Consider the following 17,446-nt stretch of genomic DNA (forward strand, 5'->3'; position numbering starts at 1 on the left):
AGGTTTGTTTCCCATCATACACAAGTTTTACCCATAGAACAGAACATAGAGCTTGTTCATGTGGCTTGTGGCTGTTCTAATGTGGTGATCCATCACCCTGTTACAGTGAGGTTTCTTGCAACTTGGGAGTTCTCTGTGTGCTGTTCAGCATGCAATGAAGATTGCACAAAGGAAACTTCATTAAACTCTAGTGTTAACAGAGATGCAAGAGGAGATTATTTATCTGTTTTGTAAAGTATACGTCCTGTTATAAAGCTATGTTATATAAGAGCTAGATAGTGCTATTAGTACTGGTTAACTACTACTAGCAGGGGAAATGTGGATGAATCTTGGGCTAATATTTCATTGATGAGACACTAATGAGATAAGCCAGCAACTGATTTCTGTAATTATTCTAAATGCAATGTTCAGAGTTTCTCTAAATTGTCATTCTTAGTGGGCAGGAGCTCTGTATACCCTTATATATGCAGACATTATCCATCTCATTCTAGGTGGTAGAGCAGACAAAATTTCTATGAATAACAAAGTTGGTTTTTATTTGTTAAAAGTTTTGAAGTTGTAAGTAGATTGTTGAGTAAAGGAGATTGATTTGCACTTTTTATATTGTGTTGACACTGCATCATAAGAAGAAAGTGCTCCTGGAGGTTGAAGCCACTTATTTAAATGATAAAGAAACAGTAAGAAATTTAAAGTGATTCATCTTAATTAAAACAAATTTAATTATCACAGAATCACCTAGGTTGGAAGAGACCTCCAAGATCACCTAGTCCAACCTCTGACCTAACACTAACAAGTCCTCCACTAAACCATATCACTAAGCTCTAAATCTAAATGTCTTTTAAAAACCTCCAGGGATGGTGACTCAACCACTTCCCTCGGCAGCCCATTCCAATGCCTAACAACCCTTTCAGTAAAGAAGTTTTTCCTAATATCCAGCCTAAACCTCCCCGGCACAACTTTAGCTCATTCCCCCTCATCCTGTCACCAGGCACGTAGGAGAACAGACCAACCCCCACCTCTCTACAGCCTCCTTTAAGGTACCTGTAGAGAGCGATAAGGTCGCCCCTGAGCCTTCTCTTCTCCAGGCTGAACAACCCCAGCTTCCTCAGCCGCTCCTCGTAAGACTTGTTCTCCAGACCCCTCACCAGCTTTGTTGCCCTTCTCTGGACTCTCTCGAGCACCTCAATGCATTTCTTGTAGTGAGGGGCCCAAAACTGAACGCAGTACTTGAGGTGCGGCCTCACCAGAGCTGAATACAGGGGGACAATCACTTCTCTAGCCCTGCTGGCCACACTGTTTCTTATACCAGGTTGCTGTTGGCCTTCTTGGCCACCTGAGCACACAGCTGGCTCATATTCAGCCGACTGTCAACCAGTACTCCCAGGTCCTTCTCTGCCAGGCAGCTTTCCAACCACTCATCTCCCAGCCTGTAGTGCTGCTTTATGTAAAGTAGTATAAAGATTGTGCAGATCTAGTTGGAGGCTCCTAGAAAGTGAGATAGAACAATGGAATTTGCAAATAAAATAAAGGGACAGAACAAGAATCATGTTATATAGCAGTGTTCTGTGTTGGTCTTTTAAATCTCTAGTGGAAGAGTAGAAAATGGCTATTTGGATAAAAGGAGTAGTTTATGTTAATGAACTAACAGAGAGATCTAGTTGCTGGCTTGAAGTTTGGTCTACAATGAAATTTAAATAAAAATGGATGCTGAGCAGTGGATATTTAGGATCCTTCAGTAGGAACAAAACCTATAGTTAGAAGATTACATGTGTGTTTCAAATACAGTTTAGTGAGTTTTTGTGTTATTTTTATGGGTTCTACTGTTGGAATTTCATGGGCTCATACCTTAATATAAGAAGGACACTGGCAATGCATGCTGTTTGGAAACCAGTAAAAAAATATGTCTGTTAGAGGACAAACTTAAAAGCAAAGGCTGAAAGAAAAGCTTTAGAGATACTAAATGCAAGTAATGTGGTCAAATACTGACTGAAGGAGAGTATCAAAAACATTTACAAATATTTTCAGGACTTAGGATAGACATAGTCTGTCAAATTAGATCTTTAGAACAGTCTAAGGGAGTATAAATATGAACAATGGGATAAAATTAAGCAAAGTAGGATTTCGTCTGGGTATAAGGCAAAATGTCCTTACAGTAGAACAGACTATTCGATGGTAATCAGTCTCCCAAAGGAAGCGATGAAAGAGCCATCACTGGAAACATTCAAAATTAGCCTAGATAAAGTACTGGGAAGGATCGTGTAGTGCACTGGGGAGCAAGTGGGTGCAGTGATCCAGTGGCTTGTATTTTTATTTACTTCATTGCTTCTTTGAAAGCATATACACAATGGAACAATATTGTTGCCGTATTAACATTAAAATTTATATACTGCATTAAAAAGTAGAAAAAGGTTTTGTGTTTGGGAGGAAAACAGTAATTGCTTATGCAAATATTGAGACATTGGTGAAAAATTCTGTTACTGTTGCATCATGTTTAAATAATGGTAAATATGAACTTAGGTCCGTAAATGCATGAACATTGGAAGTTAATGCTGCCAGATTACATGATAGCTGAGGTTTGATATGACATTTATCTTCAGGATTGAGTAGACTGATAAATCACAAGTGGCATAGCCACAAGTGAGTTAGCAAGTGTTTACTCATGAGTGAAGATAAATGTCATATCAGACATTTGGCCATTCTGAATTCTGTACATTTACAAGTGGCGTATTTGTTTCTTCCTTCTACAGTACTTTTTTTTAATGGAGAGAGAAAATGCTCAGTATAAGACATATTTTGAAAATTTATTATTATGTTCCATTTTTGCAAAAACATCTATTTCCTTTGCTGGTTTTATTGCTATATTTGTTATGCTTAAACTTCTGGATCAGATGCTTCTGTTGCAAATTATGTTTTATGTAAATCAAGTTAGGTTAATTTTCCAGCTCTTGTCAGGTAAGCGGAAACATACCACTGTGACCTTATGCATCTGTAAAGCAGCATCTAGATCAGGGAGACTTGCAAAATTCCTGTCCTTGAAGCCTTTAGCAGTAAGCTCTAATCTAATCGTCGTAAAGGTTCTTTTCTTTTAATGATTTGTAGGTAGTAGCGTTCATTTTTATTTAATATCTGCCATTTAGGAAGGAGAAAGGTAAAAGAAGTTACAGTCTTTCTGTTTCAACGCATTTTATGCGCCGAAATCTTTCTCAATCTGTTGATCATCTGTGTTTTTAATTATTGTCTTCTTGAGTATTGTGTTAATTATCTGTCTTTACATCTGTAATGTGTTCCTTGTCATGCAATAATACAGATGGTAGAAGATTCACACCTGTCATGACCATCACTTTTTGGTTTAAGATTGGGACCAGAGAGCACTATAATTTTATTGTCGTATAGTTATTGAATCTAAGCTTTTTGAGAAGGTCTTTAAGAAAAATGGATGTTTCAGTTGTGACCATTTTAATATTCTACTTATCAGTAATATGTCCGTTAAATATCCTTTTTTCATCCACAAATCTGTTTGTTCTGCACAAACACCATCATGTACACAGCCCTTTTTTCAGATGTGAAATTTTTTTCAGATGTGAAAACTGAGAAATGGACAGAGTAGTAGTCTGAGCATTCAGGAAGTGAGAGAAGGAACTTGTTTGGAGGAGCAGACAAACGATGTATCAAAGCGAGCCTCATTAGTGCAGCAGAGTGGTGATGGTTAGGGGGGAGTAGGATGGTGAAATAAAAGGAGAATACTTATTGTGAGAAGTGTGCTTGTTATTTTGCAGAGAAATGTTATTTTATAGAAAAGAATGAAGTTAACTTCTACCATATTGACATTTGAGAAGAAGCAAGGCCATGACTTTCTTGCTTTAATACATTCCTTGAACGGTTTTGAAGTGCAGCAGCCACTGAGATGATTCTTCAACTTTTGACTGATAGATTGAAGAGGAATAGGTTGATCTATGACAGTACTTGCGCTGTCATGGCACTGTCTTAATTGTAGTTTTGTTTGGTAATTTTGCTATTTTCCAAGATTATTAACTCCAAGCAATAGCTAAATCACAATAAACCTTCTGTGTTTTCTGTGTCTTTGTTGTTACTGTTCTACTGTTATGCTTGCTGTCTTCAGTGGCGGTAATAATGAAAATGAATTCCGTTCTTTTTAGTGGAGATGGAATGATGAGTGGTTTTTGTAAACTGAAGACTGTTTTCGTCTTACCACTTTTCAGATTCAGCACTCTTAAAATATCATTAATATTATAATTTTGGCAGTAGGGGTAGAATATCTAGGTTGGAGAGGACTTTGGGAGGTGTCTAGTCTGACCTCCTGCTCACAGGAGGTCCAATTAGAGCATGTTGCCCAGGGCCTTAACCAGTCATGTTGTGAACATCAAGGTGAACTTCCACAGCTTCTCTGGGTAACCAGTTCCGGTGTTTGCTCACCGTTATAGTAAATTGTTTTTTCTTACATTAGGTGGAATTTCCCATATTCCAGCTTGTGTCTATTGCATTACATCCTTCCATTGTGTATCCAGAAAAGCCTGGATCTGTCTTCTCCACACCTTCCCTTTATATAAGTGCAGACAGCAATAAGAACTCTCCTGTTAAAGCTGAAATAATGTCTCTGATAACCTCAGTATACTAAAAACATCCACTTCTGTATTTTCTATATACATCTGGTTTAGGAAATCCTGAACGAATTGGTCATTCAAGATTGAGTATATGAATGAGTTACATTAAATGGGGGTACGCTCGTTATGCACATTTTTAGGCTGTCGGAAATGGAACATAATTTTGGTTAAGTTAATCATCTCCCAGACTGGCTTGCCAGTATCTTGTTCATTGCCTATATTTTCCAGGCCAAATTCAGGACAAAATAGAAATATTTGTGTTATGGGGAAAATAGGCAAGAGGATTAGAACAATTTGAATTAGTTTAATTGATGAAGAGTGTAGTTTGTTTATAAATCGTGATGTAGCGTAAGTTACCTCTGATTCATTAGTTTTTACTAGGTACTTTGTTTGGAAAGAAGGTTGCACATTCTGTTTCACAAACAAATTGCTAATACTTATTCCTTAATTGATTCCAGATTTGAAGATCACATCTGTGTTGAAATGTATCTTAAAACCATATAGAAAATGAAATCCGAGTTACTGTAAAATGTTGCTCTGAGTTCAGATGCGGTTGTTCCTTGTTGCTGGTCAGTTTCAGTATGGAATTTAAAATGCTGATTCTGATCTACACCCTTTGGAAAAGATTATTTCTCAGTCATTTCCTTCATTTTCAGCACTTATGTTGAGGTCCTAGTACAATGCTTGTTAAAGAACATTTTTTGAATGTATTTTGAATGTATTTAATAATAAAGAAAGCATTGTCATTATTTGTGTGATCTTAAAAGGTTAAATATTAGCCTATCTTTAATGGTGTTAATGACAGACTTTTTAGGGTATTCACATGAAAATATTAATCAGGTGAAACAATTTGATTCTGAACTCTAGAAGTTGCTTGCTGCTTAATGACAGAAGATTACTGTAGTACCAGATGGTGATTCTATCTGCAGGTCACACATAATTCCTTTTTGGTCTGACTTTTGGCCAGTTAAGGTATGTCTGCTTTTCTTCAATATTCTCTGAAGACTCATCCAATATATTACTGTGGAAGTGGCAACATTCTCCACTTCTGTATCAATAGCCCTTTTTTACTTTCGGGCTATTATGTCTCCTTATTAAAATACACTTGTACATGGAAACTGTTTTGTGTGCTTGAAAATGGAGTCAAATTCAACTTTTTCCCTCGTATCGTCTGTATGTTTTTCCTGTGGTACCTACTTAATTCTTTCCCTTCTGAGTGTTACTATTTACTCACTGCCTGTCTTGACTAAATAAATTTATATCCACTTGTTCCATTTCCGTGCTTAGTCCAAATACTCTGTTCTCCTTCAGTGTCTGTAGTTGAAGCTGAATCCTTAATCTTTTTTTCCCCCCTTCTCTTTCTGCGAGTAGCTATTGCTAATACTTTTCCATCTGCAGGTTTATTATGACCTCTCAACTTCTAATATTTTAGGTTGTACAAAATGCAATTTCCTAACTTCACAATATTCCTATTTGTTTTTTTCTCCAGACTATATTAAAGGTCTTGTTCCCTCGCTACTCTGTTCTTTTATTTGTAGTTTTCATCTTCAGACTGGGGAACCGAGGTTCCTGCTGATGGAACACTTTCCTATTTGTTCCTCAACTTCTTAATTCTCTACTTTTACATCTCATTTGAAAACAAAACAAAGTATATATTTCTCCTTTCCTTTTCTCCATAGCACACTTTGAAGTCAGAGATTTTGTCTTCATTGTTCAGCTAATTAATATGGTTTTAGATACTTTGTAAGAATAACAATGAGTAAAGGTGCAGTGTTTCCTGTTTGCTTCGTATGGTGGCGTATGGCATTGTGTATTGTCTTCTAGGAGGTAGTACTGAATGGTGTAAGACAGAGACTTGTAATTCAGCAATGGGACCATTATGCTATGGCACTAACATAGTTGTGACTGTGAAGAGCACATGACTTCTGAGGTTTTCTGACCTGAGTTGTGGTTGTAATCTTATTTACAGCTATTTGCCTGTGTTTTGTTTTCAAAGTTCATTTAAGTTTTTTTTTTTTTTCCAGCTCTGCAGCATCCACATGTCTTACTCAATCTTCTGTTCTTTACATCTGTGCCTACCTTGTCCCTGATTTCATGAATGTACATTTTGCTATCGCTTAGGAATGACCCTTGGAGATTTTTCTTTTTGATTAAATTTATTTGTGAGTCAAATTCTAAGTTTCTGGCCCAGTTTCAGTTTTGGGTAAGGACCTCAGAATTTGTTTTAGTAGTAAGTGAAAACATGAGAATACCGAATTAACGTTTAAAAGACAAATACTGTACGATCACCACAAAACGTTGCATTCCTTCTTGTGTATTTCTGACCTTGGAACCCATAATATTTTGGAATTTACTTCTAGTATATACTTTCTTTAAAAAGCATAGGTTTATAGTGAGAGACCTAATGGTTGTAAGTATATATCACTCAAATTTTTGTAGCATTTTCTTCTACAAAAATGCTTTCTGAAAAAAATAATTCTGAAGACAAAGGTCTAAACTTTAATGTATACTGCACATCTTTGAAATATATTTTTGATGACGGTTGTGACATATGACATTTGTGTCAAATATCTGATTTTTTTTTTTAAGTATAACAGCTAAATATGTATATACACACACACACAACCACATGCATTACATGAAAATGACTTTCGTCACTAGCTGGTTGTGCTTGTAGAGATCCATATGCTTATATTAGTAATTAGAGGTATTAGTGTATTTACGGTGTGTGTGTTTGTGTATAAAGAGTATAATATAAGTATACTTTTTTTTAATAATAGCAGATTATCCAGTCAACATCTGCTCAAACTGTGAAACGAAACCCTGCTTGCCAGACTACCCAGATTAGGATGCCAGTGGTAATAACTCAGACCATTAGACCACAAGGTATGGGTTTAAATGTTTTAGTGAGATTGTTACCTTTGTATGAATTTCATTGTAATTACAAACTAGTAGCATGGGAAAAACTTACAGTGCTGACATTAGCAGGCTTGACACTTACTTTTTTATTTCATACTGGCTGAGGAGTGCATGTTTTCACTATGCAGTTTTGACATATTTCAGACTGACATAGTTAATTGTTTTGAAACTACATTACGACTAAACTCACATATGCTTAGTTCCTTATGAAGTTCTGAAAGAAGTCAGGAACTTGACTCTTGTATGCTCTAACTCTGGGCCAAGAAAGAAATTATTAATTTTTCCTGAAACAAAAAATACCTTAATGCTCACGAAGCAGAACATTATAGTCACTGTCTCTGCGGCTAGAGAAGTTGAGGTAGGAGTTTTAGAGAAATTTCTCAACCCACGTGTTTTTTTTCAGGCAGTGTGTTTACTCTGTGGTGAGGTCAGAGACTGATTGCAGCAACATGACATGCCAGGGGAGGAGGAGGTGTGGTATTATACACAACTTTCTTATGGGTTTGTGCACAGGTGGATTAATGTTTGATACATCCCACTTTTTAAGAGGATTTTTGAACCCTTCTTACTTTCTTAGTAAATATCCTTTTTGTTTCTTTCCGCCTGCTAGCCTTGGGTTTTGATTATGCGTGAGATCCTCTCTTTGGATGTGGGCACTGAGGTGATTGAGGGTTTGTAATGGAATACAGAGTTTATCATCTTCAAGTATTGAATTAAAGTAGTTTAAATGTACATGAAAGTATTGCTGCTTATTTTACTTTATTGCTTTGTCTTTTTCATTCTTGGGAAAAGAAAGCATCAAAAAAACAAAGATCACATTTAATAGCAGCTGGTATTCTACTTGTTCAGTTCTCTTCAGAGAATCCAAAGGCTGAATGGACATGGAGACCAAGCTGTCACTGTAAGCCTGTCGTAGGCTGTTTTTCCAGGTTAGAAAGAAATGCATTTACTTGTCATATAAGGTGTATTTGATAGCACTGACACTTATTTCCTGAGTTTATTTACAGGGAGAGTGTTCAGTGTCTTAGAGTATGAACTTTCACTTCTGACCAATGTCTGAGAGTGAAGGCAGTGATCGATTTCATTTCTGTGCTTGTTCAGTCTGCAGTTGTGAATGACAACAGTATGACAAGAATTTGCATGGTATTGGCACTTGTCTTTTGAACAGTCGATTCAGAACACTAATTTATTCATGATAGCCATTGATTGGCCTATGAAGTACTGGTAGTACTTAACTGGCAGTTTGGTTTAAGGAAGACAACAATTCATAAAGGCCAATTCATGCAAAGCCCTGCTTTCAGGTGAGCTTATTCCTATTGACAAGCTTTTTTAAGCTCACCACTACATTTATTTAATTATACCACCAAAACAGTCAGAATGGAAATCTAGAAAATGTCCCATTGTGAAAGCTATGAATCTTGCAGCCCATGTTTGGAGAAACGTCTGCTGTGTGTTTGCAGCTCTAAGTGCCTATGGCATACTGTCAGATACCAGTACATTTCAATCGTGATGCATTGTTAAAACTTTCTACTGTAAACACCAGTGTAATGGTGTTTTATACTGACCTCTCTATTTCTGTAGAAAGAGCTAAGATACTGGAATAGGACATGGTCTACATAGAAAATTACGGTAGTGCAATTCTGTGGAGTGTGACTATTCAAAGATGGTTATACAAGAATTGAGCTGACTTCCACAAAATGCTGCATTTCGCTTCTCAAATTGGAGTGAACGTCCTAGTATAATGCTTCTTTACATTAGTATTAATGCATTCATGTGAACAAACTAGAATGCTTTAAAAACAGTAGTGTAGATAGTTGGCAGACTCTAAGAACTTTAATATTAATAAATAGTATCCACACCAGGGGAAATAGCTTTATAGTTATTTCAGGAAAAATTTACACTTCTTTATCAAAGCAGTTATTAGTATAATAAATCTGTGAATTGTTCCTGCATCTTGTGGATGGAGGAATAGAGCCATGGAGTAAAATAATTAGCTGGATTCATTGCAGCTATTTGACCTGTGCAGAACTAGGAACTTAAAAGCTCCTAAATTTGGGCTTATTTCTCTGGATCATGCTACTTGAAATTTGGAACAAGGACCCAGTGGTGAAAAACTCTGTATGTCATTACCAATCCCATGAAACACATAGGCCCACAGGTGATTACTAGTTTTCAAAATATGCCCTGCCTTGTAGTATAATTTGGTATTTTAGCCATATTTTTTGTCTAACTCCTTAATAATGCAGAATTTTGTTTTAAACCAGAAAACTTATTTGTCATCCCCGAGCTTATATTTACTTTCCCAGATCCATTTGAGCAGAATTATTATATTGGGTGAAAGAAAGTGAGACAATTTTTTAGTATCCTGTATAGACATATGGTTTTCCTGAGACAAAGAGGTTAACTATTCTTTTGCTGTACTCTCTCCATATTTTTGGGGGTCAAAAGTTATCTGTGGAAAAGAAAACGTTGATATTGGCTGTTAAGGAATATAGTTTTAAATTCTGGAGGAGAGCCACTGCTTCCTTACTTGATACATTGCAATAATTTTTAAGGCTAATACACTTTTAATTTCCTAAATGCTAATTGTTGAAAGCAGAGATTTGCTGACTTTTAGTATTGTATTATTTCTTTCCTTCCAATTCACTTAGTCAAAAAAACCCTTTCAATTAGATGATCTGAAATAGATAAAATTGACTGGGCCATGAACTAATGCTATCTGTGACATCTCACAGACCTTGAATATTCCGATGACAAAATAGTTTTATTCCTCAGGCCTAGAGCCTAAATCCTGTTTTGCATTTGCTAATGTTGAGGGTCCACACAAAAATGCATTTATGCAGATTGAAGACCTAAACAAACACTCTTCAATTAGTTTTGCTTTGAGAGCATATGCTAAGGGTGATGAAGACTTCAAAATGAAAAAAGTAATGTGCTCATGCAAAGCTCAGATTTTTTTGTTTCAGCAAAGAAGTGTTATTAAAAGGATTTGTTGAGATAGTTGTGGTTTAGGTTTTCATATCTCTGCTAAGGTTCATACCGTGCCATTTTTATGCAATAGATCCACAGATATGAAGGAAAACTTCTCACCTACTTCTCAGTCTCAAATACTTTGTCTTTTAACTCTCAATAAAATTAAATGATATACAAGAAAAAGGTGAGATCAAGTAGACATATGGTTTAATTACTTTCACATGCCAACATACGGGTGGGTTTAAAGGAAACTGACAAAATATAACCTAAGGAAGCAAGTCTTAAATTACTAAGCAGTAAAGGTGGACTAACTCCAAATTTTTCATTTGTCATTGCTTTTTGAGTCAAATATTGATATAATGTTTTCTAATAATAATAATGCAGGTTTATGGATTTACCAATTAGTAACATAAACTTGTAATTATTTTTGATTATATTTTACAAATGTCAGAGAGGAATTAATATCCATTTATTAATGTAGTTTCACAAGGAGCTAAATGTCTACCACACTTTGGCTTGATTAGAAATTCCTCCCCCCGTTTTTTGATGTACATATAGACTTGTAAAATCTAGATATAGACATGAATTACTTTAAAAGAACATTTTCAAAAAAGGCAAAATAAAAGACAACCTTTATGAGGGGAGTTATGTCAAATTTTAAAATAGTATATTGTCTTCTATATACATACAGTATTAAAACATTAAAGAATAGTTAAAATAATGTTTTGAACTCTGAAAATATATCTTTTTCACTGCAACAAAGAACAATGACTATAAGAAAATGTAAAAGCTATAGCAAATACCTCAGGTGACTGCGACTTAAAACATCTATATTAAGAACATTTGAAATCAGGTTCCTGTATGCTGTGCAGATTATAAAGAAAAGTGGTTTACTGATAATTGCAAATGCACAACCGTTTTGTATATTATAGCGAATTATGGTCAATGGTTTTCAGTTTTGGAGTCTTCACTATAATGTAACTATAGAACAAACTGTAATAATATATTTTTTTTAATCTAAAGTTGTTCTTCTTCAGCAGTGTAATTTTTAAAAAAATAACTACTTCCTTTGTTTGCAATTTACAGACAGTTAAATTTAGTTCCTGGACAGAAGGTTCTTTGATGTAAATTGTCTAAGACAGCTCATAATAACATCGCTTGGTGTTTTTCAGGCACAGTAGGGAAGGCACCAACAATACAAGCCAGCAAAAGTCCTGGGGGCTTTGGTGTTCAGGTCTCTGCAAATCAGAAAAACAAGCTGAATGACCCTGGAGGTGGTTCTTTCAGGTAAAAAAAATAATGCAGGGGGGTAGCTGGAGGGTGGGGGGGCATCTTAAATATAAAATATAAATCAGAATTGGCTTAACACCAGAGGGCAGTGTTTTACAATAATTCCTGGCTTTCTTACTGTTACTGTGATTGGATGACAATTTTCTTATTTAGATCTATTTAAAAAATAAAAAAATAAAGGGAGCGGGGGCCCCTGTCTTTAGGATTTTTCTTTAAATACACTTTGGAATGTTTCATAAAATCTTCACCTCTGTGGATTCCAAAACAAATTCTGGTAAATGGAATTACATATATGAAGTTAAAACAAACAAACAAACAAACAACAAAAAAAACACCCAACATCCTTGCTTTTATGTATCAGATTTTAACATTCACGTGGAACGTATCTTGCTGAGAAAATACTAAATGTGATGACAAGGTGTCCTGTTGATAGATAGCTGCTAAGCTGCAGCTATCCCCTCATCAGCATACAGAAAATACTATATGTTTCTGGTAGTGTGCGAAGAGAAGAGAAAGCGTTGCTTTACCTGTTCTTCATGTGCTTACTTATGTAGCGGAGATTGGGACATTCTATGAGTTTCTGTAGTGATCTGGTGCTGCAAGGTTTAATACAGTAGCATTGATGAATTGAGCTGCTGTTATCGGTTCTTTTCTACTGCAAATTTCTATTATCTTTTTTCCTGTATTTTGGATATATTTACTGTTTGTAGAGAAAAACAAATCTTACATGTGTTGCCTTTTTTTTCCCACTGGTGAAAGTACATTAAGCATCTGTAATGTTTGAGCATTTTTTCTTCCTTTCTGTTTTTTTGTTAAATGACAAAATATTCATAGATTTTTATTTTCTTCTCAAATTCTTACGTTGCTCTGATGTCATCAAACCAGTAGTTAATTGGTAGGCTTAGACTTTTGCAGATGAAATGAAAGAAATTTTGTAGTCCTTTGTGAAATATCTCTGCTTTGAGGCATGTCAGTATTGCAACTAATTGTGGTAGTACTTAGTATTAATCTAGAAGCAAAATCATTCAATTTTTTACTTTCTGATGCTTTTGCCTCCCACTGAGTATTTAAATGATTTAAAATGTCTGTTGGGTTCAATTGTACTGTCTTAATAAGTATTTTTTATGTTTGTAAGCAACATGAGCATTTATTCTTCGTTAGTATAGCTTTCAATTTTACATACACCAAAAGGGACAGCATTTTTTTTTGACTGGATGTTGTAAACTGTGCCAGGATTGATTCTTGCATTCACTTAGTTTATACATAGAATATATTAGGTTAGTTGGAATTGTTAATTTTCCCTTGGGGAGAAGCAAATGCTCAAGGCACTGATTGATAAATCAATAAATCTTTAGTGAGTTTGGTAAATAAGCTGTCAAGGGTGTATGTCATTTTTCCTCTAGAGAACAAATTTTAGTCAGAATGAATGTGTTTGTTTCCTTGCATTGTTTTCTCCTTCAAAATAGTAAGACACAATGCTGCATTTAAATAAGTCCATAAAATTGCAAGGATTTATTAAACAGCAGCAAAGATCAAGCTTTTTCTTGATATCTTAACAAAGAATTCAGTTGTTTGCATATTTGCATTTCAACCCCTAACCTCTCCTGAGGACAAATAGATGTCTGACTATTAAGCCTAAAGGCACAGAGCTGGAAATCTGTATTAATCCTCTGAATGCTGACTAGTTTTCCTCAACATTCCCAGCGTGTGTGAAGAATGTGTTTTTAGCCAGAAGGCAAACTGGCATCTAAAGCAAAGCAAGAATTTTGAAAAATAGTTGTGTTATGTATAAATTTATTTTGCCCTTAGTGTTTTATTATTGCATATTTGTTTCATTATTTTATATTCTACTTTCTTTAAAATAACTTACTCTAGCTTTTCACTCTTGTGAGCAAAGTGTTGGTCACTAGCAATGGAAATGTGAACATGGTCATTAGAAATGGAATTGCTATTTTTGATTTCCTTTAATCATACACATTCTTAAACTTACGGTATCTTTCTAGGGTGTGGGAAACAGAGGAAAGAATTGCATCAGAGAGGCAGCAATTCGGAATTTCACAAATTGCAGCTTAGCCCTCAGTGTCAGCATTAATTAATGAATTGTAAGACTACCTACATGAATTCACTGGATATTATGCTAGCTGTCCCATGACGTACAGTTTTCAACCCTGAGGCTTCTGCCTCTAAAGCTGTTATATTCCTGAAATTTTGTCAACTTTTTTTTTTGTATTGAAATTTTTTGTTGCTACATTTTTCAGTGGAAACTATGGAGTGTTCCATTTAGCTGACTTTTCTACTACATTAATGAATATAAATTTGAACTCCATTCTCTGTAATGTTTTTTCTTTTACAGTAGAGATCCACGCTTCTATTTGTACCATAATATTAATGGTCCAGTTTAGAGGTTTCTGTAGTCGGGAGAGATGAAGCAGAAGGCCCCTTGAAATCTGAAAGGGGCCTGAATATTTCGCTACAACTGCTGTGCACATTGCCTGTCTCATTCAGTAACCTCAGAGCTCCTACTAATGTAATATACCACTGACAACAATGAAAACAGCAGACTCTTAAAGTAATTATTACCTACAGTTCAGACTGTGGACAATATAAAGGAAAACATCTGTTCCCCTGATACTAAGTTGAAATCATTTCAGTTGGAAAAGACCTTGGGAGGTCAACTGCTCCAACTTCTGAGTCAGAGCAGGTTTGGTTAGATCAGAGACTTGTCCAGTTCTGCATGTCTCCAAGGTCAGAGATAAATGTTTGTACTCCTGTATTATCCTACCACGTTCTAACTGAATTGAATAAGGCTCAATAGCATTGTATGCAAAATGGGGCAAGAAATGGGTAGAACTAGTCCATTAATGTGTATGATTCCGATAGTTTTCCATAGTGCACCTGCTAGGCAGGTGTTCCTTCCTAGAGAATTCTACTTCTCTACTAGTAGAGTCTAATTGGTAATAACCAACTGTATGTTCAGTCTTCCTTTGCCTACCCAAAAGACATGCATTCTAAATCCATTGCCTGTTACTACATTTTTATTTTTTTAAATAAAAGTTTAATAGCATAATTCTGACAGAACGCCTCAAAATGCGTGATGACGTATCTAATAAATTGCAAAGCATTGTGTCCCCTTGGGAATGACAGAAAGCTAATGCAGGTGTTAAATGGATAGCTTCAAAGATTTCGTCTCTGAATGGCACCTTAAGATTTAAGTTTCTTTATTTTTCCGAATAAATATTTCAAGCTCTAAGATGAGCATGTATTTTTCCACGTTTGTCAAAAAAAAAAAAAAAAAAAGAAAAAGTGCTGATTGCAAATGTTGTGTGTCATTCCTTTTTGCTTATCAGTGGTAAGATCCAACACAGACCTTGTGGGTGATCCCTACGACAAAACAGGATTAGGGAGAAATCTCAAAATTAAACCTTTGAAAGTCAGAGTAAGCACTATATTAATTGCACTATTTTAAAATGTAATACAGTAGCTGCTGTTGCTGTAATTTCAAGTGACTGCATCCAACATTTTAGCTGATCTCTGATCTTGTGATGCATGGAATTTGCAGACTTAGTGTCTTGCCACGTGTATAGGGACTTTCCTTAAGAACATGAAATTTCACTTTTGAGAGAGAGGGGAATCAATGGTGGTATGCTGTCTCAGTTGTCTTACATATTCTTGTAGCTTACTTGGGAGCAGCCCAGTATTGCAGATTGGGACATCTTGGGCTCGAATCTTAAAAGTGCATGAAAAGGAAAATAGTATGCAATCATGCAATTAAGATTTGTTTATAAGGAAAATGCTACCAGACTTTTGTAATGGCTTGTCTTAATTTAAACAAAATCTTTGAAGTAAGTTACAGACAACTGTGCAAGTGCTTCACTTTTTTTCCTGAACATTATTTTCAAGTAAGCGTTTTTTGTAGTTGCATGAGTGTTTTTAATCAAGAAGGAGAGAGGAGGAGTTAAAAGAAGTTGAATATAGGAATGAACTCTTAAACTATTTTAAAACGTAGCTTGCATTTGGAAACAGCTTGGAAAACCATGCTGCCTACTTAAAAGTAGCGTTCATATTGGGATATTAGATTTATCCAATAAGGCTCAGATTTTAATTCAGTAAGACAGAAATAACTAATATGAGCACAGTCATTTATGCCAGCAAATGTGAAATAGTTGAATACTGTGCTGGGATGAAAAGGGAAAGACATTAATCATCAATCTAGCCAACCACTGGATGGCATCTTTGTTCCACAGAATGACTTCTGAAGACTCACTCATCTAGAGTTAAAAGTTTACTTTTATAGGAAATTGTACGGCAAAAATGCCAGCCCTCTTGTATGTATAAATGTGTGTGTTTCAGTATCCAAAACCAAGCTCTCCTTTGTGTTCCTCAAAGTCAAGAAGGATACTGATAGAGATTTTGTTATCAGACTGGAAAATCTGTAGTCCCAACTAAGATTAAAACATTTCATATCTATTTTCCTTCTAATGTAAAAGAAAAATAGACGTACTCGGCAGTAGTAAATTGTTGGTATAAGATGGCAGGAAATTATTCTTTCCAAGAGTTACAGTGATGGTCTTATAAATACATGCTATTGCACTGCTTTTGATAACTTCACCAAAATTCTATTTTGTGCCCAAAGGAAAAAAAAAAAGTTTTGTTTCAGACAGTATTTTTATGTGCAACATGGCTGCAGATCTGTGCTCAAAATAAAATGAAAAATTAGAGTAGCTAAAATACTGAGCAGAAGGAAGGTAAAAGATTGATTGTATTTTCTCCATCTATTAACTAAAAGTACAGATAAAAAGTAACTTCCATTAAAATTTGTATTCTTTTCATTATACTCTGTACTGATAATTCATTTTAGCAGAGTTTCATAAGAACGAAATATTCTAAGAAGCAGAGTAGCTCATGGTGACTTTAGAAGGACGAGTACAATTATTTTTAAGTTCATGTGGCAAAATGCCATAGTTATTTTTATGAACGTGGAATAACAACTGTACTCTTTTAGCTCTGCATAATAGTACCTTTACAGGAGTTTACTAGGGGAAGAAATAAACATGATAATCAGTAAAAAGAAAAAGAATTCATGATTGAGATAGCAATGAGAAGGACTTCTGTTTTTAGGCTATGAGATGTGGTTGCAGAAATCAATTAAATATGAACAAAGAATTGATAAAACTGCTCTGGATAGATGTTTATAAGGCTTCTCTTGAAACATGTTGATACCCTAAATAGACTGAAAAACTTTGAATTTTTCACTTTGTTCAAAGAATAATTTCAGAACAATCATGCAGAAGGACACTGATTTATTTCGAAAGTTATCATCTCTTTATATGAAACTTTATTTTGATCTCTTACCAAATTACTGATACTAACTGCTTTGAGTTCGTGCCCCTACTACAGTGCCTACCAAAAAGAAAAGGTAAAACTTGGGATTCTCAGGATAATCAAAGTTAAGAAAAAAAAAAGTTCAGTGAAAAATGAGATATTTCTTGCTATTACATGGCATAGCAGAAGTTTCAAGCAATTTTTGAGGTGTAAAAACTCTACAGAATAGCCTGATTTGGGAACAATACTTGATCCTCTTAACCAGCTGACCTTTTTGCTAATGATTACTCGGTGTTGTATACTGAATAAAGACTACTTTC

General features: G+C 35.2%; 1 protein-coding gene across 4 annotated transcripts in view; it reads left to right on the forward strand.

Annotated features, from left to right (window-relative positions):
- The window catches only part of LOC308176663 (transcription initiation factor TFIID subunit 4-like), a 146,794-nt gene that overhangs the window by 24,752 nt on the left and 104,596 nt on the right, over positions 1-17,446 (forward strand). For 3 of the 4 annotated variants that reach the window (XR_013938461.1, XM_080552732.1, XM_080552734.1), the window contains exons 8-9: positions 7,403-7,508; positions 11,687-11,801. Coding sequence is in view for 3 of the 4 variants with exons in the window: in XM_080552732.1 (XP_080408858.1) it covers positions 7,403-7,508; positions 11,687-11,801 (221 nt within the window). In the remaining variant the exon portion in view is untranslated. The remainder of the gene's footprint in view (positions 1-7,402; positions 7,509-11,686; positions 11,802-17,446) is intronic. The other variant, XM_080552733.1, reaches the window with a different exon arrangement.

The sequence above is a fragment of the Anser brachyrhynchus genome (assembly GCF_964034855.1).
Source record: "Anser brachyrhynchus genome assembly, chromosome: 12".
NCBI classification, from domain to species: Eukaryota; Metazoa; Chordata; class Aves; order Anseriformes; family Anatidae; genus Anser; species Anser brachyrhynchus.